Raw genomic sequence first — 18,170 nt, forward strand, 5'->3', positions numbered from 1 at the left:
TGCTGATAGGAAGTTGGAGCGTCAAAATAGATAAAATTATTATTAAATTTAATACTAAAAAAATGATATTTAATACATATTTCATATTGTACCTTTTCTACTCATACTCAACTATCTTAAATATAAATTTATTTGCTCGTGCCTTGACACTTTCGGCGGGATAGAGCTCTGATATCATTTATAACATCCCAAACTCACAACTAAATGCATACCGGACCCAACAACCCACCGCCGGTCGACCCAAAAGTGATAGCAAATTGATCCACATTAATTATTTGCTCGTGCTTATAAAGGGTCCAAATACTTTTCAACTAAATCGATGTGGCATGTTACAAATGTAATATTTCAAAATTACAATTCAATTATACAATTCATAAAGAATTCATATATTCTGGTAATTATTTAGTTGGACACTCGGAATCGATTTTATATTGGCCCCATAATAATAGTACTTATATCCGGTACAAAATCTAAACTAATGTTGTGTTTGGTTGAGGAGAATGAAATGGAATGAGTAAAATTATTTCAAATTAATAGAGATAGGAAGGAAGTTTTGAAATAAATTTAATTGCAAAATTATTATGATGAGATTTGAGAAGAAATTGGGGGTGGAGAGAATGGAGCATTTCATCTCAATTTGAAGGTATGATCTCTAGCACGGATCTTTAGCACGTAATGTAAGAAATGGAATAGAGGAATGAATGGAATATGTTAACAATTGTCTATAATATAATTCATTTTTCATTCCATTCCTCCGGGAATCATTCACCCCAACCAAACACAACATAAGAGTTTTGCAATTAGACAAATATTAGTTAAAATTATATTATATATATTGTTTACAAATTCCTTAACAATAAGAAAAACTTAATACAGGGGCACTATAAATTAGCTTCGCACAGGGCATCCAACTTATCCAGAACAGCTCTTGCAAGCTGAGACTCCATTGCTCTACGGAAACTTTTCATGGCCGAGACTATGATGCAAATGTACATTACAGCGTCTCTCAGGTTTTGAAAATCATCATCTTTTACACTTTCCGAGTTTTCTGCCAGCCCTTTAAGATCTTATCAGCACCTTCCACCCATTTTGGGCCCCAAGTTTACTCGTATCCCATCATCAGCTATGCCTGTGTCTTGACCTACATCAAAAAATATATAGACTAAAATAAGTGTCCACGTCCGAGTGTCAAGTGTGTGACACAGGTGCTTCGAGCCAAAATGAAGAGTAAGAGTGACATAGATTCCGGACATTCTAGATTTAGTTTGCACTTTACAGTACATGTGCAAAAAGAAAACAAGCGAATTTTCTGCTATTTATTCTTATCAAACATTTCAGTGGCATAGGCCGATATGTAAATCATTACGGCCAATTGAATGTAAGTTTGTAAATGGGTTCCAAATGACACTAGCTAAATGTTACATAGGAAGGCAATACAGAGCGTAATTGAACAAAAAAATTTAACAGAGGAAAAGAACAAACAATCTTCTTCTGGAAGGCATTAAAAGGTTGGTATGATGCAGTGAAATTGTAAGGGCTGGTATAAGAAGGTAAGAGGATTTCTAGGCAAAAGCAGCAATTCTCTAAACAATCACCTCCTAAAAGCAAAAAATTCATGGATTACAGTATTTCATTAGACTCTATCCTGTCTCATCCCAAAATCTTGTAAATATACCCAGAGAATGGGTTTTGTAAATATAGCTTCAATCAATGAGGTCAAACTTAAAGGTATGCAAAACTAGATTCTTTTCAACCACATTGGAGTCGTTTTTCAATGACTGCTTCTGTTTAGCGTGTATATACACTCCGACGTTATGTTGTAAGGACTTGTTGCTTCGATTATGCTAAACATGCACTGTTATCAAGTCGACGACTAGTCAACCATGGGTTTTATTCAACCCAACCCGGTACCTAGCCCGACACGAGTAGAGTATGCGATTTTGATCTGGAAAGAAAGATAAGGCTTTGGTCGCCTACATCTGGTCCGACTAATAGACTTGTCGTCGGCATGTTGGCCCTGATAACCTGTTCCGGCTACATAATCTTTGTATCATTTTCAACATATTAGTATATCTCGATCTTTGTATCATTTTCAACTTCATATTATTATTTCCTTCCTGTCACTACTTCTTGCTTCACTTTACATGTGAACTAACAGTCTGCTGCGTCTTATACATTTGACTATTGCTTATTATCTTTTACTTTGGATTCAAACTATAAACTGATGTGTGTTCAACTATATTAAATATATTAAATCTAGTGAATATATGTATATGAATGACTTGTCGACTTTTTAAGACTAGTCGGGCGACTTGTTGACTAGTCGATTCAAGGTACCGGGCGCCGAGGCTTGATTGGCGCCGTGATAACCTTGATAACAGGACGACAACATGATCTATTGTCTCGCTGTGGAAATTCTGGCCGTATATATTATACTTGCATACACCATAACTACTATTAACAGCTACAACAGAAACAACTATTAATTGATTTTGTCCCACAAATAATAACAAGGCCCCTCCTGCAGGCACACTAATTTTCTAATTAAAATCAGCCTTCTAACTAAAATCAAGCAAATTGGTATTTAATAATAAATTTATGAGTTTTTTATTATTTTAATATTATTAAAAAAAATTAATAATTAAAATTATAATACAACACATGAGTAAATAAAATATCAAATATACTTGATAAATGTGAACATTTGAATTTCCCTTGTTGGTAATTAATGTATTGTCACATACTAGTGTATTATATACAAAAAAACTAGATGTAATAAATACTCTAAACTCATTCATATCAGTCAACCACAACCAGATGCATTAAATACACGTTAACCTGTGCCCCAGGGTTCAGGTTAGCCCACCCGTTATAATATTATACACGTTAACCTGTGCCCCGGGGAACAGGTTAGCCAGCCCTAATATTATATCAAGTTCATATCTCACAAAGCAGAATAAATTTATAAGAGTAGAAAAGTAGAGAAGAGCTCAAAGATTGCTTCACAAGGGTATATGTGTGTGTGTAATTTTAAGGAAACATACATACTTGAAAGGTGGGACAAGGACGCATTATTACGGTATCTTTCAATCTGCAGCTATCGGCAAACTCGCAAGCCAATCAAGCAGGCAGCATACCTACAAGGACTAATAAGAAAGCCGAACTAACATAGGACAGACATAGCTTAGTGACACCAAAATTAAATTTGCACGACTACAACATCACGTTTCCGAAAAGCATAACAATATTGAGGTTGAACAGTACATTAACGCAAAGAACATCTATAAGCAGAAATTGCCATGCAAAATATTTTAACAAGTTTGAAATAGAAAAAAAGAGTTAAATTTCTCACCAATCTCAGATTCTTAAATGGGCCAGGAAGTAGAGAAAACAAAAACATTAAGGACAGGAAACACCAATGTCTAAGATTTATGTTCTCCCTCCACCAAATGTTAGCTTACTCATAATAATACAGCATTCAAAATATATATAATATATCTAGCAAGAAGAGAAACAACATACACCGGACTCCTTAAATTATATATTATCCGATATTTAACAACCTTCTGTGAATTTCCCTCCTCCTCTAGCACCAAAAGTTTTATATATTCTTCGCCAGGACATAATTTATGACAATCTGGACAAATTCTATAGTGAAATACATGAGGCCTGAAAAACAAAAAACACATTTGGCACCCATCTACGAATGTACTCAGAAACTATCTTTCAAAAAACTTAAATACCGCAGTAAACATAGACCACCACAGAAATATCTTTCCTCAGCAGATAAAACACATCAAAACCCATATACCAACACAGAATCAAACAAAAAAAATCTGTTTTTCAAATCACTACCCAACATATCAAACCTTTAAAGAGGTTGAAGCAGTCTCTACATTAATATGGGTAATACATTCCTTTGGATTGAAATAATTTTTCTCAATCATACTTCTTATTACCTCAAAACTGAAGCTGAGACTGTCAGGGTTACTTTGTCATACTAGTAGTTTAATATGAGCCGGAGCCTATTTGGAGCTGGTAAGTTGTCTGTTCTAAAGGTTACCTCTCAATGTAGAAGTTTCATGGAGTACCATGCAAAATTTTGTGACAAAAAACAAAGTGGACATGCTGTAATTCTATAGACCCTAATTTGATGTTGATGAAGGATGATGTCTATGATTGGATTTTGGAACTCTTTCTGGATAATTATCTCAATAGATACAATTTTACAAAGAGAACACACAATTTCTCAAATCAAACTCTAATAAGACTACTTTTTCAATCTCTCTCTAAAAGAAAATTATCAACTGAAGTAGAATCAACCATATTCTAGAATACTCATACCAAGTCTCTTTGAACCATTTTGGTGAATGTCCTGCAGCAGGTATCTTCTTTGTTTTTTCATCTTACTCTGTCCTGTCTCATTTTGATTTCTTCTAAATCTAATATCGAGCTTGATATTTAGTAGATAAAGACATAGACATGTATGCAGCCTGTACATGACATACTACATTCAAAGAAGTTAGAGGTATATAAACCAAGATCCTCTGCAACCGGCAACCAACCAAACACATAAGTGATCATATTTGCATCTTTGTTTTGTTTGGTTCATACTTTATATCTGACATTATACATTAACTAGAATGCATCATGCTTGACACTGCTTTACATGAGCATAATATAACATATCTTTAAATTGAAAATTTCGACTTTAGTTTTTGGAGTACAAGAGTTGTTTTGTGCAATATACAAATACAATTATCAATAGCCATCACAGACTTCCGATGCTAAATATGAACAAGTACTTACCAAAAATTTCAATCTATAAATGCAAAACAATATAAACAAAAGCATGGAGGCCTTTATTTCAGATGAGGTAATCATCATATCAAGTCCAAGTTTTACAGATACGAAAAGTTTTAAGAGGAAAAATGAAATTGTAGAGAGAAGCTACAAAGACTGCACATCATAAAAGGAAGTGTAAATACTTGAAAGATGGGATTAGGACATTTTACCAAAGCATATTCCAATGGTAAGCTATCTTCAACTTCGGAAGCAATCAAACGAGCAGCATACCTAATTTGGGAAAAAGAAAACCAATCCCAGATTTGCAGGACTAAACATTCTCCTTTTGTAAACCATAATCATATAAAGGTTCAAGTTTAAACCATACAATGACATAGATTAGCAGGTATTGGCAAGCAAAATACGTTATCAAGTTTCTAGTCCAAAATTTAATTTCAAAATTATTTCTAATTTCTAATTCATAAATGTGCTAAAAAATGGAGGAAAACAAACACCTTAAACATGGGAAAATAAGTTTTTTGCAACAATTCTAAGTCTACCCATAAGTATACATAGCACCCGTCGTATAAGATTATAAACAATTGATATAAGATATGTGAAGAACAAAATGCTTTATACATTTCATAGTATCCAATGTTCAACAAGATGTGACTTGGACACCACTGAATTTCTATCCTTCATCTATAGTACCAATAAATTTTTGTGTTTTGCATACAATCTATGGCAATTTCGTCATTGGATTGTATATGCAAGAAGCCTGAAAATTTGAATCACATTCAACACCAATCTACAAAAGTACTTGACAATGGTTGAGATAACACAAACCACTTCGAATAACTGTACCATCATCATCATTAGCCCTCTCGGCATTTCATTTACAACCACCACTGCTCCAACATCATATTCCACTTCTATCATCTACCCCGTCAAAAACACACAAAAATTTGATCTTTTCCCCAGAACATAAAGCACACACACATCCACCACAAATTCCAAAAATAAAAGGTGTTTATCAATTGACAACCCACTGATCAATCCTTCGGATCGCCCTCCGATTCAAAATGTGTATTACAATCCTTACTATAAAAATCATTCTTCTCAATCATACTCCTCATTAACTCAAAAGTGAAGTTAGGACTATTAGGATCACTCCTCGCCGGAGAATCGCCACCCGGGCTTCTCCGGAAACACATAAAACACCCCCATCCACCCACATTCTCCTCCTTTCCACCAAAACAACACCACCTTGATTCAGAAGACGGTAACTTGTTCTTCCTCCGAAGTTTTCGGAACCGAAACAGGGGAACTCTGTTTTCCTCCTTCTCACAGACATTCCCTCGAACACTTTTCCGGCAAAACCCACCACCGTCCTTGTCAGCACCACCACAATTCGACAAATCTTGATGAGGGTCAGACATAAAAATGCATATAAAGGCGTCTGGATTAAAAAGATCAAATCTTTATTATTGTGTGTATAATAACAAGAGAAACAGGGCCACACCCATGGGGAGGGAGAGTCCAAAATAAAGAATTTTGATGAGGGTCAGAGGAATGATATAAGTGAGATTTTTGTAATGGAGTATAGAATTCTCCTTGCTCTGTGTTTGTGTGTATTATCATCTAGGAGTATTACTCGTATTATCAAGGAAATTATGATGACGTGGATTCGTGTGATTGGGTGGAAAGATGGAGTATTAATGATAGGTAGATAATTAACTGCCAATCTCAGCATTATTTGTTTAAAAATTGAAATTGACTCGTAAAATGTTTGTTACCGGAGTACTCATTTAATAATGTTTTAAATAATGTTTTTCATGTCAAGCTGCTCGCCATTATACACAAAACTTGACCTTATTCTAATTTTAAAATATTTATTTTTATTGATGAAATATTTGAATTAATTATCATGTCAAGTTATATATATATATATATATATATATATATATACACACACACACACGTGTGTGTATATTCGAATTAATGTGTTAAATCGATTTTAATAAGACCTTAATTTTATAAGTTTATAAAGGTATAGTACATTCTTTGGCAGAACAAAATTAGAACAAAATTAGTAGAATGAAACATACTCTAAGTCATAAAAATTAATTTAAATTTTTAGAAACAACTAAAATTTATTATTGGAGTATGTTTCACGCAGTCAAATGCTACGTTTTATTTTTTATTCTCAATATACGTTAAGACAATCTCTAACGACATTAGTTATAATCGTTGGCTAAATTGGATCTTTAAGATATTATGTATAATCTGTAGCACTTAGTGTTTTGATGGTATTTGCTATATTGGTTGGTTATAATTTAAAAATAATATGTGTTATTACTGTTTTGATTATTATAAATAGAATATATATCAATTTAACGTGGTAGTAAATGATGTGTAATCTTCTTATAAATTTCTTATATACATATAGATATTCGACAAATTTAACTATTCACACAGGAGGTTGACTATAATTCAGCTTGACATGATCGGCATGTCCTTTTTTTAAAGACGTTGCTTATAATTTTATTTTTAGTAAGCGAACTAAGTTTTTAGCTAACATATTCTCGTGTTTTGAGGTGCTCTGATGCCAGGTGGAATACGACTCAAAAGTTAATTACACGTTTAAAATCTAATTTTTAAATGACCATCAAGATTTTCATTTAATAAAATAATACTATCCATTCACAGTCACAAATCTTGTTAGGGAATTGAAATCCTGAATCAATCTTTAACTTTAGGCCGACCAACTTGAAAACGTGTCTGGAAAGGAAAAATGAGAACTTATTCTATGTCTCGTATCGCAAATCGTTACGAGATCGTCGTTTCATCTTAATAATAAAATATTTAAAATTGTACGAGCCTTTCATATCAGTTTAATAATAAAATATACACAGATAAAAAAAAAGTCCGAAAATCAAAATTTCACAACAGAGATACTGATAAAAAGAAGGTAGATACTGGCCAAATACGGCAATATTTATAGTCCACAATTTTAAGACAAGGTGTTCGTGTTCAGTCACATAACTCTGGAAAATCTGTATACGCAATTACACTTAAGTGCAAACACACTTGTGCATCACACATTGTTAACTTTAATCAATGTTACAGAAAGCGGGAATCGGACCTAATCGGTTGAGCTACCGATTCAGGGATTAATCGGAAGGATTAATCGGAGTGAAAATAGGATTTATTTTAATATTAAAATATTATTTAATATTTAGTTATCATTATATTAGGTATTTAGTAACTAATCTATTTACTATATTCATAAACTCTATAATTATTCATATTTAAAGTAATATAGTATTTTAATTTTAATAATTTATCATATATACTTCGATTAAGATATATATATATATAAGGATTAATCGGATTTCAAAAATCGGATTAGTGGCCGACCTTGCAGGGGATTAATCGGGGATTAATTGGTTAAATCGGGGATTTTTAGAACACTAACTTTAATGTGAAAAGGCAGGGGAGGGAAAACAACAAGAAGAAGGTTTTAAAATCTTTGATGATTACTCCTTCTGCCCCAGCTAAATGTATACGTTTTTTTTTCACTGCGCGACGCGTTTTTTAAGGCTCTTATAAAACATAATTCTACAACTTATTTTTAAAATTTTCTTTTTTTATAAGAATATAATTGTTATACTTTTATACAAAAAATGAAAATTTTAAAAATAATTTATAGAATTATACTATATTGAAGCATTAAAATCCGTGTTGCGTCCTCGTCCCCAATGTATACTATTGATTGGGACGGAGGGAGTACTTATCAATGGTCCTCCGTAATGCAATCATTTTTGAGAGATTTTTTTATAATCAAAATTTCAATTCTAAATTTTTATGTGAACGGGACTTGATCACCTTTTATTACTTTAATCACTCATTTTTGAATTTTTACGTTTTAGTTTCTTTTATCATATATTCGAAATTATCGCTCAATAAAATTTGATAGGCTCAAAAACCAAACCCCGAATATGAGATGACAGGTGATGAGCCCTTGCCACTACGCGGATCACTCTCGACAGTTTGATTTTTTTAGTAAGCACTTGCATGTACTTTAAGAGAGTTAATCAACCAACAAGAGCTTCCTTACAAACTTATGAAGTCACAGAAAAACATAATAGCAGATAAAACATCACTACATGTTATTATGATATGGAGTGGTTTGGTTTGAGTTAAAGAGAAATCATAAGCTCTGATGATCAAACCATGTTGTAAAGAGCAAAAGCACTCATCTTTCTTATATAAAAAAAGATGGTCCTGTCTGAATGGCCCCTTCTCATGATATCCTACTGCATTATATATTTGTGCTTCGAGTTCTTGTTATCTGTCGTCTCCACGTCGAGAAATGAGAAGGGGAAGTCGAAAAATGTGGTGCATAGTGCCTTGTAAGAGCAAGAAGAGTCTACAGTACGTTGAGCCGCGGATGGAAATTGAAGAAATTCTCAAGGAAAAGCTGGCTACTATCATAGAGGAGCCAGAAACTTGTGAAGAAAATGGAAAAGTACTTGCCAAGTACCGGTCTTTCGCCAAAAAGGGGAAGAAGATCTGTCTGAAGGCTAAGATGGGGCATATGTTTAGGACTCAGTTCAGTGTTAAGGACTCTTATGTGCTGCTGATGACAAGCTTTGCTTCCAGACATGGTTTGGCTGGACTTTCCCAATGCTGACCGTCCCTCTGGTAAGCAGAACGAGGGAGATACCATCTGATTAAGACGTCATTGGTTTATTTTTTTTGTTTGGTAATTGTGTAAAATTTGTATGTATTATCAGATTACTTGTAATTGCTTGGATAACATGTCATTCATCTGTGAGCTGCTGCTGTCTTTGGTTTTTTTCAGCCTAATATTTGGAAAAACCATCAGAGTTTTAATTTCACAGTATTCATATTTTATGTGTGTATAAATTTGATGTTTGTGTCAGTTACATCTTCCGAGACACTTAACACTCGACCTCATGTTACCGAGAGGATGGGGGTATTAACTAGACACAAGGCTGAAAAATCATATTTCAGGACTTCAGCCGATTGTCACAAAGGAAAACCAATCCAAACAGATTTAACTCGACAACACAGAAATAAATTTCTGAAGATGAAATCTACGCAGACCATATCTAATTAGTCCTTCATAGGGACATTCTTATATACAGTAAATGCCTCCAAAAATATACTCAATCTGATTGATCAATCCATCAGTTTATTCAAAACAGAGAGGACGACATTGCTCCTGTATGCTCAAAGCAGAATGACTTAAAACGCAAGCCATTCCTTCTGCATTCGTCTGTTGGATGAGAAAGAACTGGAAATCCCAGCTGGGAAGTGAATATAATTTTAGGATATGTTCCATCCATCTTCATAATCTTGTCAACTATATCTGAACAAATCCGCGCAATTCTTCTTGGCCAGATAAAAATTGAAAATGTCTTCCACCTGAACTTCTTATGGCCACTCACCCGAACCCTCTTCAGCTTTATGTTTCTTGACCATCGCCTTTCAGGCCGCGCCATCTTTTTCTCCAGAATGCACCTGTTGACTTCGAGCATATCTTGGTTGTGTACAAGTAGATATAAGGTTAGATTTTATGTTGAGCAAGTATATGTGCATAATTCTGAGGTCTAAGAATTGCTTATAAATAGGCGCAGACTAGCTGTGGTGATCATTATTAAAATATATAGAATCTGGATCATATTAAAATTTTAGAACAGCCACAATAATTCAACAACACTCAGCATGTTAATTTTTTATTTATTTGATTAATTAAGCATAGCCGCACACACATTGACAAGATTCGAACCCACGGCCTTCACCAGAGAGATACCATCTGACCAAAAGTTTACTGGTAGCATTTGTTAAATTTCCATCTCTTCAGTGTATAGTTCACCTCACGCGGCGCTTTAATGGTGCAGACCTAAATTAAGAAGAAAACCACATATAACAAACCAATTAGTGGTTCATCAACCTACTAATCATAGTTACAACCAACTACTTAATTTATAACATGACTAATACTGTTAACCAACAGATAAACCAACCGTCTGGTTTTGTTTCTTTTGATCATACAATGTATGATAAATGTTAATGTGTTGAAGAATACTGCCACAGATGCAATGATTGAGTCCATGTCATAGTTTTACGCAGATTTTTGTCCGATTATGAAGAAAAGACTTGTTTATATTTAGTTTAATGAAACTATTCAATCAAATCTAAGATTAGTTTGAAATTATTATGATTTGTATCTTCTTTTTCAATAAGTACTTTCTCTGTCATTGTATCTTCTATACTGCGAGTTCAATGAGATTCTTAATCACCTGATTGAATAATATTGAGCAAGATTACGAATAATATTCGCACGTTGTATTGAATTGCATCATCTGTTCTTGATTAGTGCAAACAAAGTATATCAGTGCAAGCCCTGAGTGACATACTAGGAAGTAAGAGTGCGGGTGCGGGATGAAGTGGGCGATACGAAAGTTCGGCATATTTTTATGTGGGGATTCTGGCGGGAAGATTTGTCAAATTTTAATTTATTTTAAAAAAAATATTATGCATGTATATTAAGAATTATATTTATTCCTTAACAATTGACATAATAGTTTTTGATAACACAATTGTTACATTATAAAATAATTATTAAGTGATAAAGTAATCAATTAATTATAAAATTAATTATCTAACAAGAATTCCACAGTACCACTCGATAATTTTCGAGAATCAAGCGTGTCAGGCATCCGTGGACGAAGAATCCCTGCTTTCTAGATAACACATATAGAATTATGTGCACAGCAGTAGAACTAACAGTCGGGCTGAGAAGAAATATCAATAATTTTTTGATTTTTAGTCAGAGCTTAATATATTATAGAGTCAAGACAAAAAACGACTCTCTGATAAATGAAATGGGCCCGATTTATGAGCTAAGGCTATGGACAAATATGATGAAGTTGGTAGAATTTGTTAACATCTCAAGTTTCAACCACTCTTTTTCTGTATTTTTATTCAGGGCCTGCATTTGCATGCGTTGCAGAAAAAAATATAGAACAGGCTATGCATGGTCTTGAGAATGGAATAAATGTCTAAACGATTATGTAATAAATCATTACAAATAAAATCATCAAATTACCTTTAAATCTAAAATATAGTAGATTCTTCACACATAATGTACTTTAGTTACATAATGAGGTTCTTTGTAGTTTGTCTAAGAATTTGCTAACGCACAAACTCTGGCATCCTTGTACACTTTGCCTTTCTGACACAAGTACCCCTTATCTGGTGCACAATGGCCGTCTTCTGAACATATGCACAAACCTTCCAATGCACATCCTTCTTGGAATATCATTAGTCCATCTTTCAAACCCAAAACTTGGTCACTCCAAGAACTAGAAAATAGTCCTTGGGGATCATACATTTCCTTGACCCTTATGAATTCTGCTGCCCTTTCGTATTTTTCGATGGCCTTGTGAAATGCTACATTCCTATTTTTCCCCCAGTGAGGTAGTCCTCCGTATTTGAACATTCCAAGTTGCTCTATCTCCTCGAGGATGTCTTCGTAGAGCCTAGGCTCGAGGGGGTCCTTGCTTCTGTAATAGGTGATATCGAAGTCTAGTGCATCTTCTTGTTTTCCTAAATGAGCAGTTGAGCTGGTTACATATCTCATTAGGATGCCATTGTACATTTCAGCGCCGCATAGGGACTTTGGTGCTAAATCTACCAGCTTCTGGACGTCTCGTATGAAACCAGGGACCTTGGATAAGGCAATGCTGAAGGTGGTTTGGTGAAAGAACAGACCCTTGATTCGAGGGTCCCATGGACACGCGGTGATCAGTGCATCTTCAGGGCTATCGAGGCAGCTTCCTGATGCTTGGAGGCGGTTGTGGTATCCGACTACAGGGAACCCTGTAAAGAGTATACCTGCTTAAAATTGAACAAAGTTTAGCCACATAAGGGAAGACTTGGGTTTCAAGGTATCAATCAGACTCAACTCAGTTCGAAATTTGTACCATTATTTGTAAGCCCATAACCAAGAAGCTTAAGTGCAGATGCTGTTAGCTCCGCGCTGGTGCATTTTGCATCTGCAGAAGCTGTGGCTTCTTCAGTGTCCTCTGTTATTACAAACATGAAATGATAACAAGATCAGCACTTGATTAATCATTAGGATCTATTTACATTGATAACTACAAGTATAATCAATATACATTATTGAATTACTAATCCTGACAGGCATTAGGTAAGAGGTATCTTACCTGTTAGCCGTAAAATGGCAAGTATAGCAGAGGGGGTGGATCGAAAACCTGGGAAGTCAAGCCAGGCATCACCAGTGGTGTTGGAGGAAACTCGATCATCCTTCCTGTAAATGGTCTTACGTTGACTCGGGTACCATGTCAGGTCTGCAAATTCATGCTGCTTCCCGAACTTGCTAACTTGTTCTGCTAAATCCGAATCATTCTTCTCTATGTAGGTGATAGATCTTTTGAATAGCGGTTCTAGTTTCAGAGTAACCTGGAAAATTATCTTGGATTATACGATCAAGAATAATCTGATATATGTGTGAGGATGATTGTATGTATGTTTACCTCAGAAATAACACCGAGAACTCCTAGGGACACCTTAGCGGCGTTAAACTCAAGTTGATTATGATCATCAAGAGTCCGAACCTTTGCATAGCCATCATCGCGTCCAGCTGGAGTAACTATGCGTACCTGAACAACATAATCATGAACAGAACTACCCTTGCCCCAGAGGGTGCTGCCATGAGCACCAGTGCCCATCATTCCACCAATGGTTAGTCCCCACCAGTATGGTGCATATGGCAGTGCTAGCCCTGCCTTGGCGGCTTCTTCAATCAGCTGCCTTAAGGTTACACCACTTTGGACTTTCATTGTCCCACTCGATTCATCAATCTGTAACGTATGGTTGAGATACTTGGTGCTTATGAGCAAGCCTTCCTCCCCATCAGCACAAACCAACTTGGGAATACTGTGGGAAAAGCGCGTTGCCACCTTCATTTTCCTCTTCGTCTTTGTTGCTAAGGCCACTATTGAGACAAGCTCTTCCTCTGTTGTAGGGTAAGCAACATCAGCTGCCTGACAAGTACTCCGGTCAGGAAAAGCGCCATAGGAGTTTGTAATAGTGCAATTTGACAGATTGTTTGATGCTATACATCTTATGGGATCTTCTGGAGGACTACTAACCACGAGCACACAGGTTACCAGAAACAAGCACTTTGATAGTGCAGATCTGGAAATACTACTTCTAGGAATACTTAACTTGAGCATGATTCTCAGCTGGAGATCCACAAATGTACTAGCTAGTACTTAGTTATAACTATATCCAATCACATATAGATTCTTTTATATAAGGGTGGTGTAGGATCTGAGGGTTCCGTAGTCCTGGAACATATTCCAAGCTACAAGAGGGAACTGAACCTGTACAGATATTACTAATCCCATGTCAGAATCAAGATTCTACATTCATAATTACAGGAACTACGAGAAATTTCAAATGAAGATATGGATAAACATTAGGTGAACAATATAAAAAGAAATTCCAGAAAATGTAATGAGCTAGACTAACACAACTCTTAGGCTTTACATAATCAAATTGCCATATTCTTGGCTTCAAATTTACCCTCAAAAATTCATAGTGTGTAATAATGAAAAAAAAAGCTTCTTGTTGCCAACATAATCTAGGCAAACAAGTACAAGTAACTCAAAGGTAAGTATGCATAACTTGACCAATATTACAAAATTTCTACAAAAAGAAAGCCCCTGACCTGAAAATTCTTGTACTTCTAGAATCATCACAATGCCATATTGTTGGCAGATAGACCCTCTAGTACGTGTTAGATCAGGTAAAAGAAAAGCGTATTGTTAATGCCAATGTAAAATAGGCTTCTATATAATCATATAATTATTACAAATACTGTCAATACAAAACACGAAAATATCTATCTGACAGTAACAGTTACATCTATCAGGAACAGCTAGATGCTAATTGTACAAAGCTAATTAAAATTGAAAGCTGAGTGATATAAAGAATAAGGGATACATCAAAAGTGCCCGCAACTAAAATTTTCAGATACCAGTATAAGCACCCGAGAAGTTGGATGATGTTTTCGTCACCCTTTTTCCATGTCCTTAGCTTGGGGTACCTGTTCCGAGTCACCAGTAAAGTCCAGGTCAATCAGTGGCATTTCATATGGAATCCCGACAGAACTACTTTCCATAAGTAAGGAGTTCTTTGACTCTGAATTTGAAATATAATGTGATGCAGAGGGGCTGCCAGTGCCAGAAGATCCAGCAGATAGCCGGAAGTCGTCTATCTTGATTCCAAACACATTCTTGTTTTTTCTTACCATATCCATCTCTTTTCCAGTAGGGACAAAGGTCCGTGTCCGATACTTTGTTGCCCCCTCTTCGCAGTCATTATGGTTATAGAGTACATAATCGTGGTAAGTTGGTGCAAACTGCAAAGAAAAATTTTATGAGAAGGTTCCGGTACCAAATTGAAGGATGGATGCCTGAAGAATATAACAGATACTATACATTTTTGAAGGACTGAGCAAGGAACCAAGATGAGTTGAAGGTTCACTGACTGACCTGATGAACTGTGTCGTGGTAGAAGTCATTTATCATGAGAGCATGTGCTAGGCTTTCTGAAAAGCCACGAGAGATGCCAATGTTTGCATCAGAATACTCCTTGTATGGAAATGCATAATAGTGACCCATAGCTGCAAGGAGCATTTCAACACAGAGTATAAAATTCTGTAACTCAGCAGCTTCCTCTGCATCTTTAATGCGACCGGTCTTTGCCGCCAGAAAAAACATAACACCCTACCAACAAATGAAGAGGGTCAATGAGATGAATTCAGAGGAATTTCAATAAATTCAACCATCTTTTTCACAGAATCCAAAATAATATCTAAACATTTTAACGGTACCTGCCAATAAGTCAAGAATACAACAGACTTAATGATGATGAACTTTGGTACAGGATTAAATGGCTGGAGCAGGTCTCTACATGCAGCGTAAAACAAGTACAGAGCATACAGTGCCGTAGAGTAGGAAAATGTATAGATAATGGTGAGATAGAGATATGATTGTCCTGCACTGAAATTGCCATCATGGTATTTTCCTTTCGAATAAAGTATAATTGTCAAGGCAACTAGAATAGGCTTGAGAATGACAAATTGTAAACACCCTTGTTTGCACCTTCGGATGAAACGACTGCATTGATTTAAGAGTTTCAGAAACATGACTTGTCAAGCAATGCCAAAATTGTTTATGCAGGATTGCAGAAAGTTATATACTTGACAGCTCATCATACACCATGTAGCCGATTAATTACAGAAATGAACGCAATCTGTTAGTAACTCACCCATCAAGTGGAATATGAAGGAAGCAGCAGGTCATTAGCGCCCAACTTGGCTTCAGAACACGACCACTTAGACTTAACACAACAGCTCCTGGACCACCTACCCAATCCAGGCACAAAGAAAGGAAATTATATATGACCCAAGCTTCATATCTGAGATCAATAACAGAAATAAGTCAGATGATTCACTTAAATTTTAGTGATGGAGTTTTAGTGATAAAATGTCTTATTTAGTTATAGGTAAGAACCAAGATTTATTTCCATATATGTTTTCATCTTTTTTGTAACAGAAACTTCACACTTATCATATGATAATATGTTGGTCAGATATGATAACATTAAAAATTGATATTGCTACATTTGATATGAATAGCAATCAATTTTAAAAAAAAGGATTAGCATCTCAAATTAAACATATTGCAGTACTTACATGTCACGAATTGAATTGAAATAGATTGCGGCGTTCTCAGTTGCAACAAGGGATAAGAAAGACATCAATGCATAAACCTGCCAAACAGATAATATTACAAGGAATAATACGACACAAAAGGACAAGAGAGCGCATATGCAGAAAGAAGAATTACCAGATACACTTCAGACTGATATATTAAACTGGAATATAAGCACCAAATTCACTGATTCAGATGCTTATACCATCTTAGGAAAGGGAGATATTTAAATCGATCATGAGTTCATGACATTCTATTTTTGATTTTTTTTACTAATGAACAGACAAGAGCAGTCCTAACCGAATAAAAGAAGCTATTGACATTACTAGAATATCATGTGATCATAACATTATACTTAGAAAACCCGAAAAAATCAGAATAAACTATAGAAAACTAAATTTACTCACCGGAACCATGAAGATAATGCGAACAGTGTATCTCTGATAAGTAGGTTCTGTGTAATTTAACAGGTGCAAGTAGATATGGTAAATTGCCAAGGCAATAGCCCCAACTGCGCAAGGAAATGCAACAATAATGTACAGCACATGCCCCATCCCTAACCAATTTCCTCTGAAATTGAATCAACAACAATACGAAATTACTACCTTGATTGATTTACATCAAATTCAATCAACAACAATAGCAATTCATGCATGCATGAAGGAGGGTACACAAACCTCAAATGAAAGGCAAATTGTTAGGCCTTACAATGCATTACAACCAAAATGCAATGTCATCAACAGTATCTGCAAAAATCGCAACAATCAAATGTCAGGAACCCGAAAATATCAAGAATGTCATGTGGGCTGGCTTAACTTCTTTGGCTTGTAAAATCAAGAAACACAAAAGATACAATCTTTAAAAGGCAATTTAACAAGCCCAGATTGCAAGTTGATACAGATTATATTAAAATCAAATGAAATATATAAAATAAAGAATATCAGACTACTTGATTAAACAAGTAGACTTACCAATAAAATCAAACCCTATATAGAAATTGCAGCCTCAATGTAAAGGATTGCTTGAAGACAGATAAAAAATATATCAAAACAAGAATATGTGGGATTTGAGATTCTTTCCACAAGAAAATTGAAATCTTTCCAGCAAAGAATGGAAATTCAGGTGTAAATATTTCAATCCAATCTGCAAAACAGAGTAATTTTCTATTTTGCCACTATTATTGGCATTCTATTTCTTCATTATTATTTTTTTTGGGTTCCAAATCATATTTGGACAATCTAGTACCCTTTAGAATACACAACGAAATGAAGGATAAAATTGAAAGTAGCTTTTCAAATAGTTTTTTTTTTTTTTTTGCTAAAAGCTTTTCAAATAGTTACTTCAGATTAATAAGAGAAATAAGCATAAAAAATCTAATGAAAATGTATACTGCTATTTTTTAAAAAAGATTCCGTTACAGAATTTTTATTACAACATAATCTATCTATTATATATTTAATAGAAGAACTTTGATCAATTTAATTCAATAGGACTAAACTACCTTTTACTTAAAATGCATATTTTTATATATAAAGAGGTCGTTAT

General features: G+C 34.8%; 2 protein-coding genes across 2 annotated transcripts; both read right to left on the minus strand.

Annotated features, from left to right (window-relative positions):
• Positions 1-11,883: 11,883 nt before the first annotated feature.
• Positions 11,884-14,335, minus strand: LOC108225989 (probable L-gulonolactone oxidase 6). Its single transcript, XM_017400943.2, has 4 exons — positions 13,377-14,335; positions 13,047-13,302; positions 12,804-12,905; positions 11,884-12,714 (listed from the first exon to the last, which is right to left on the minus strand). The coding sequence occupies exons 1-4, from the start codon at positions 14,076-14,078 to the stop codon at positions 12,002-12,004; spliced, it is 1,773 nt and encodes a 590-aa protein (XP_017256432.1). The 5' UTR covers positions 14,079-14,335; the 3' UTR covers positions 11,884-12,001.
• Positions 14,336-14,674: 339 nt separating this feature from the next.
• On the minus strand, positions 14,675-17,843 carry LOC108226830 (uncharacterized). Its single transcript, XM_017401824.2, has 8 exons — positions 17,597-17,843; positions 17,303-17,371; positions 17,033-17,195; positions 16,607-16,683; positions 16,180-16,329; positions 15,743-16,028; positions 15,402-15,635; positions 14,675-15,268 (listed from the first exon to the last, which is right to left on the minus strand). Exons 3-8 carry the CDS (start codon positions 17,177-17,179, stop codon positions 14,921-14,923), a joined length of 1,242 nt encoding a protein of 413 aa, XP_017257313.1. The 5' UTR covers positions 17,180-17,195; positions 17,303-17,371; positions 17,597-17,843; the 3' UTR covers positions 14,675-14,920.
• Between the last annotated feature and the right edge of the window lie 327 nt (positions 17,844-18,170).

This window comes from Daucus carota, chromosome 6 (genome assembly GCF_001625215.2).
Source record: "Daucus carota subsp. sativus chromosome 6, DH1 v3.0, whole genome shotgun sequence".
Taxonomy (NCBI): Eukaryota; Viridiplantae; Streptophyta; class Magnoliopsida; order Apiales; family Apiaceae; genus Daucus; species Daucus carota.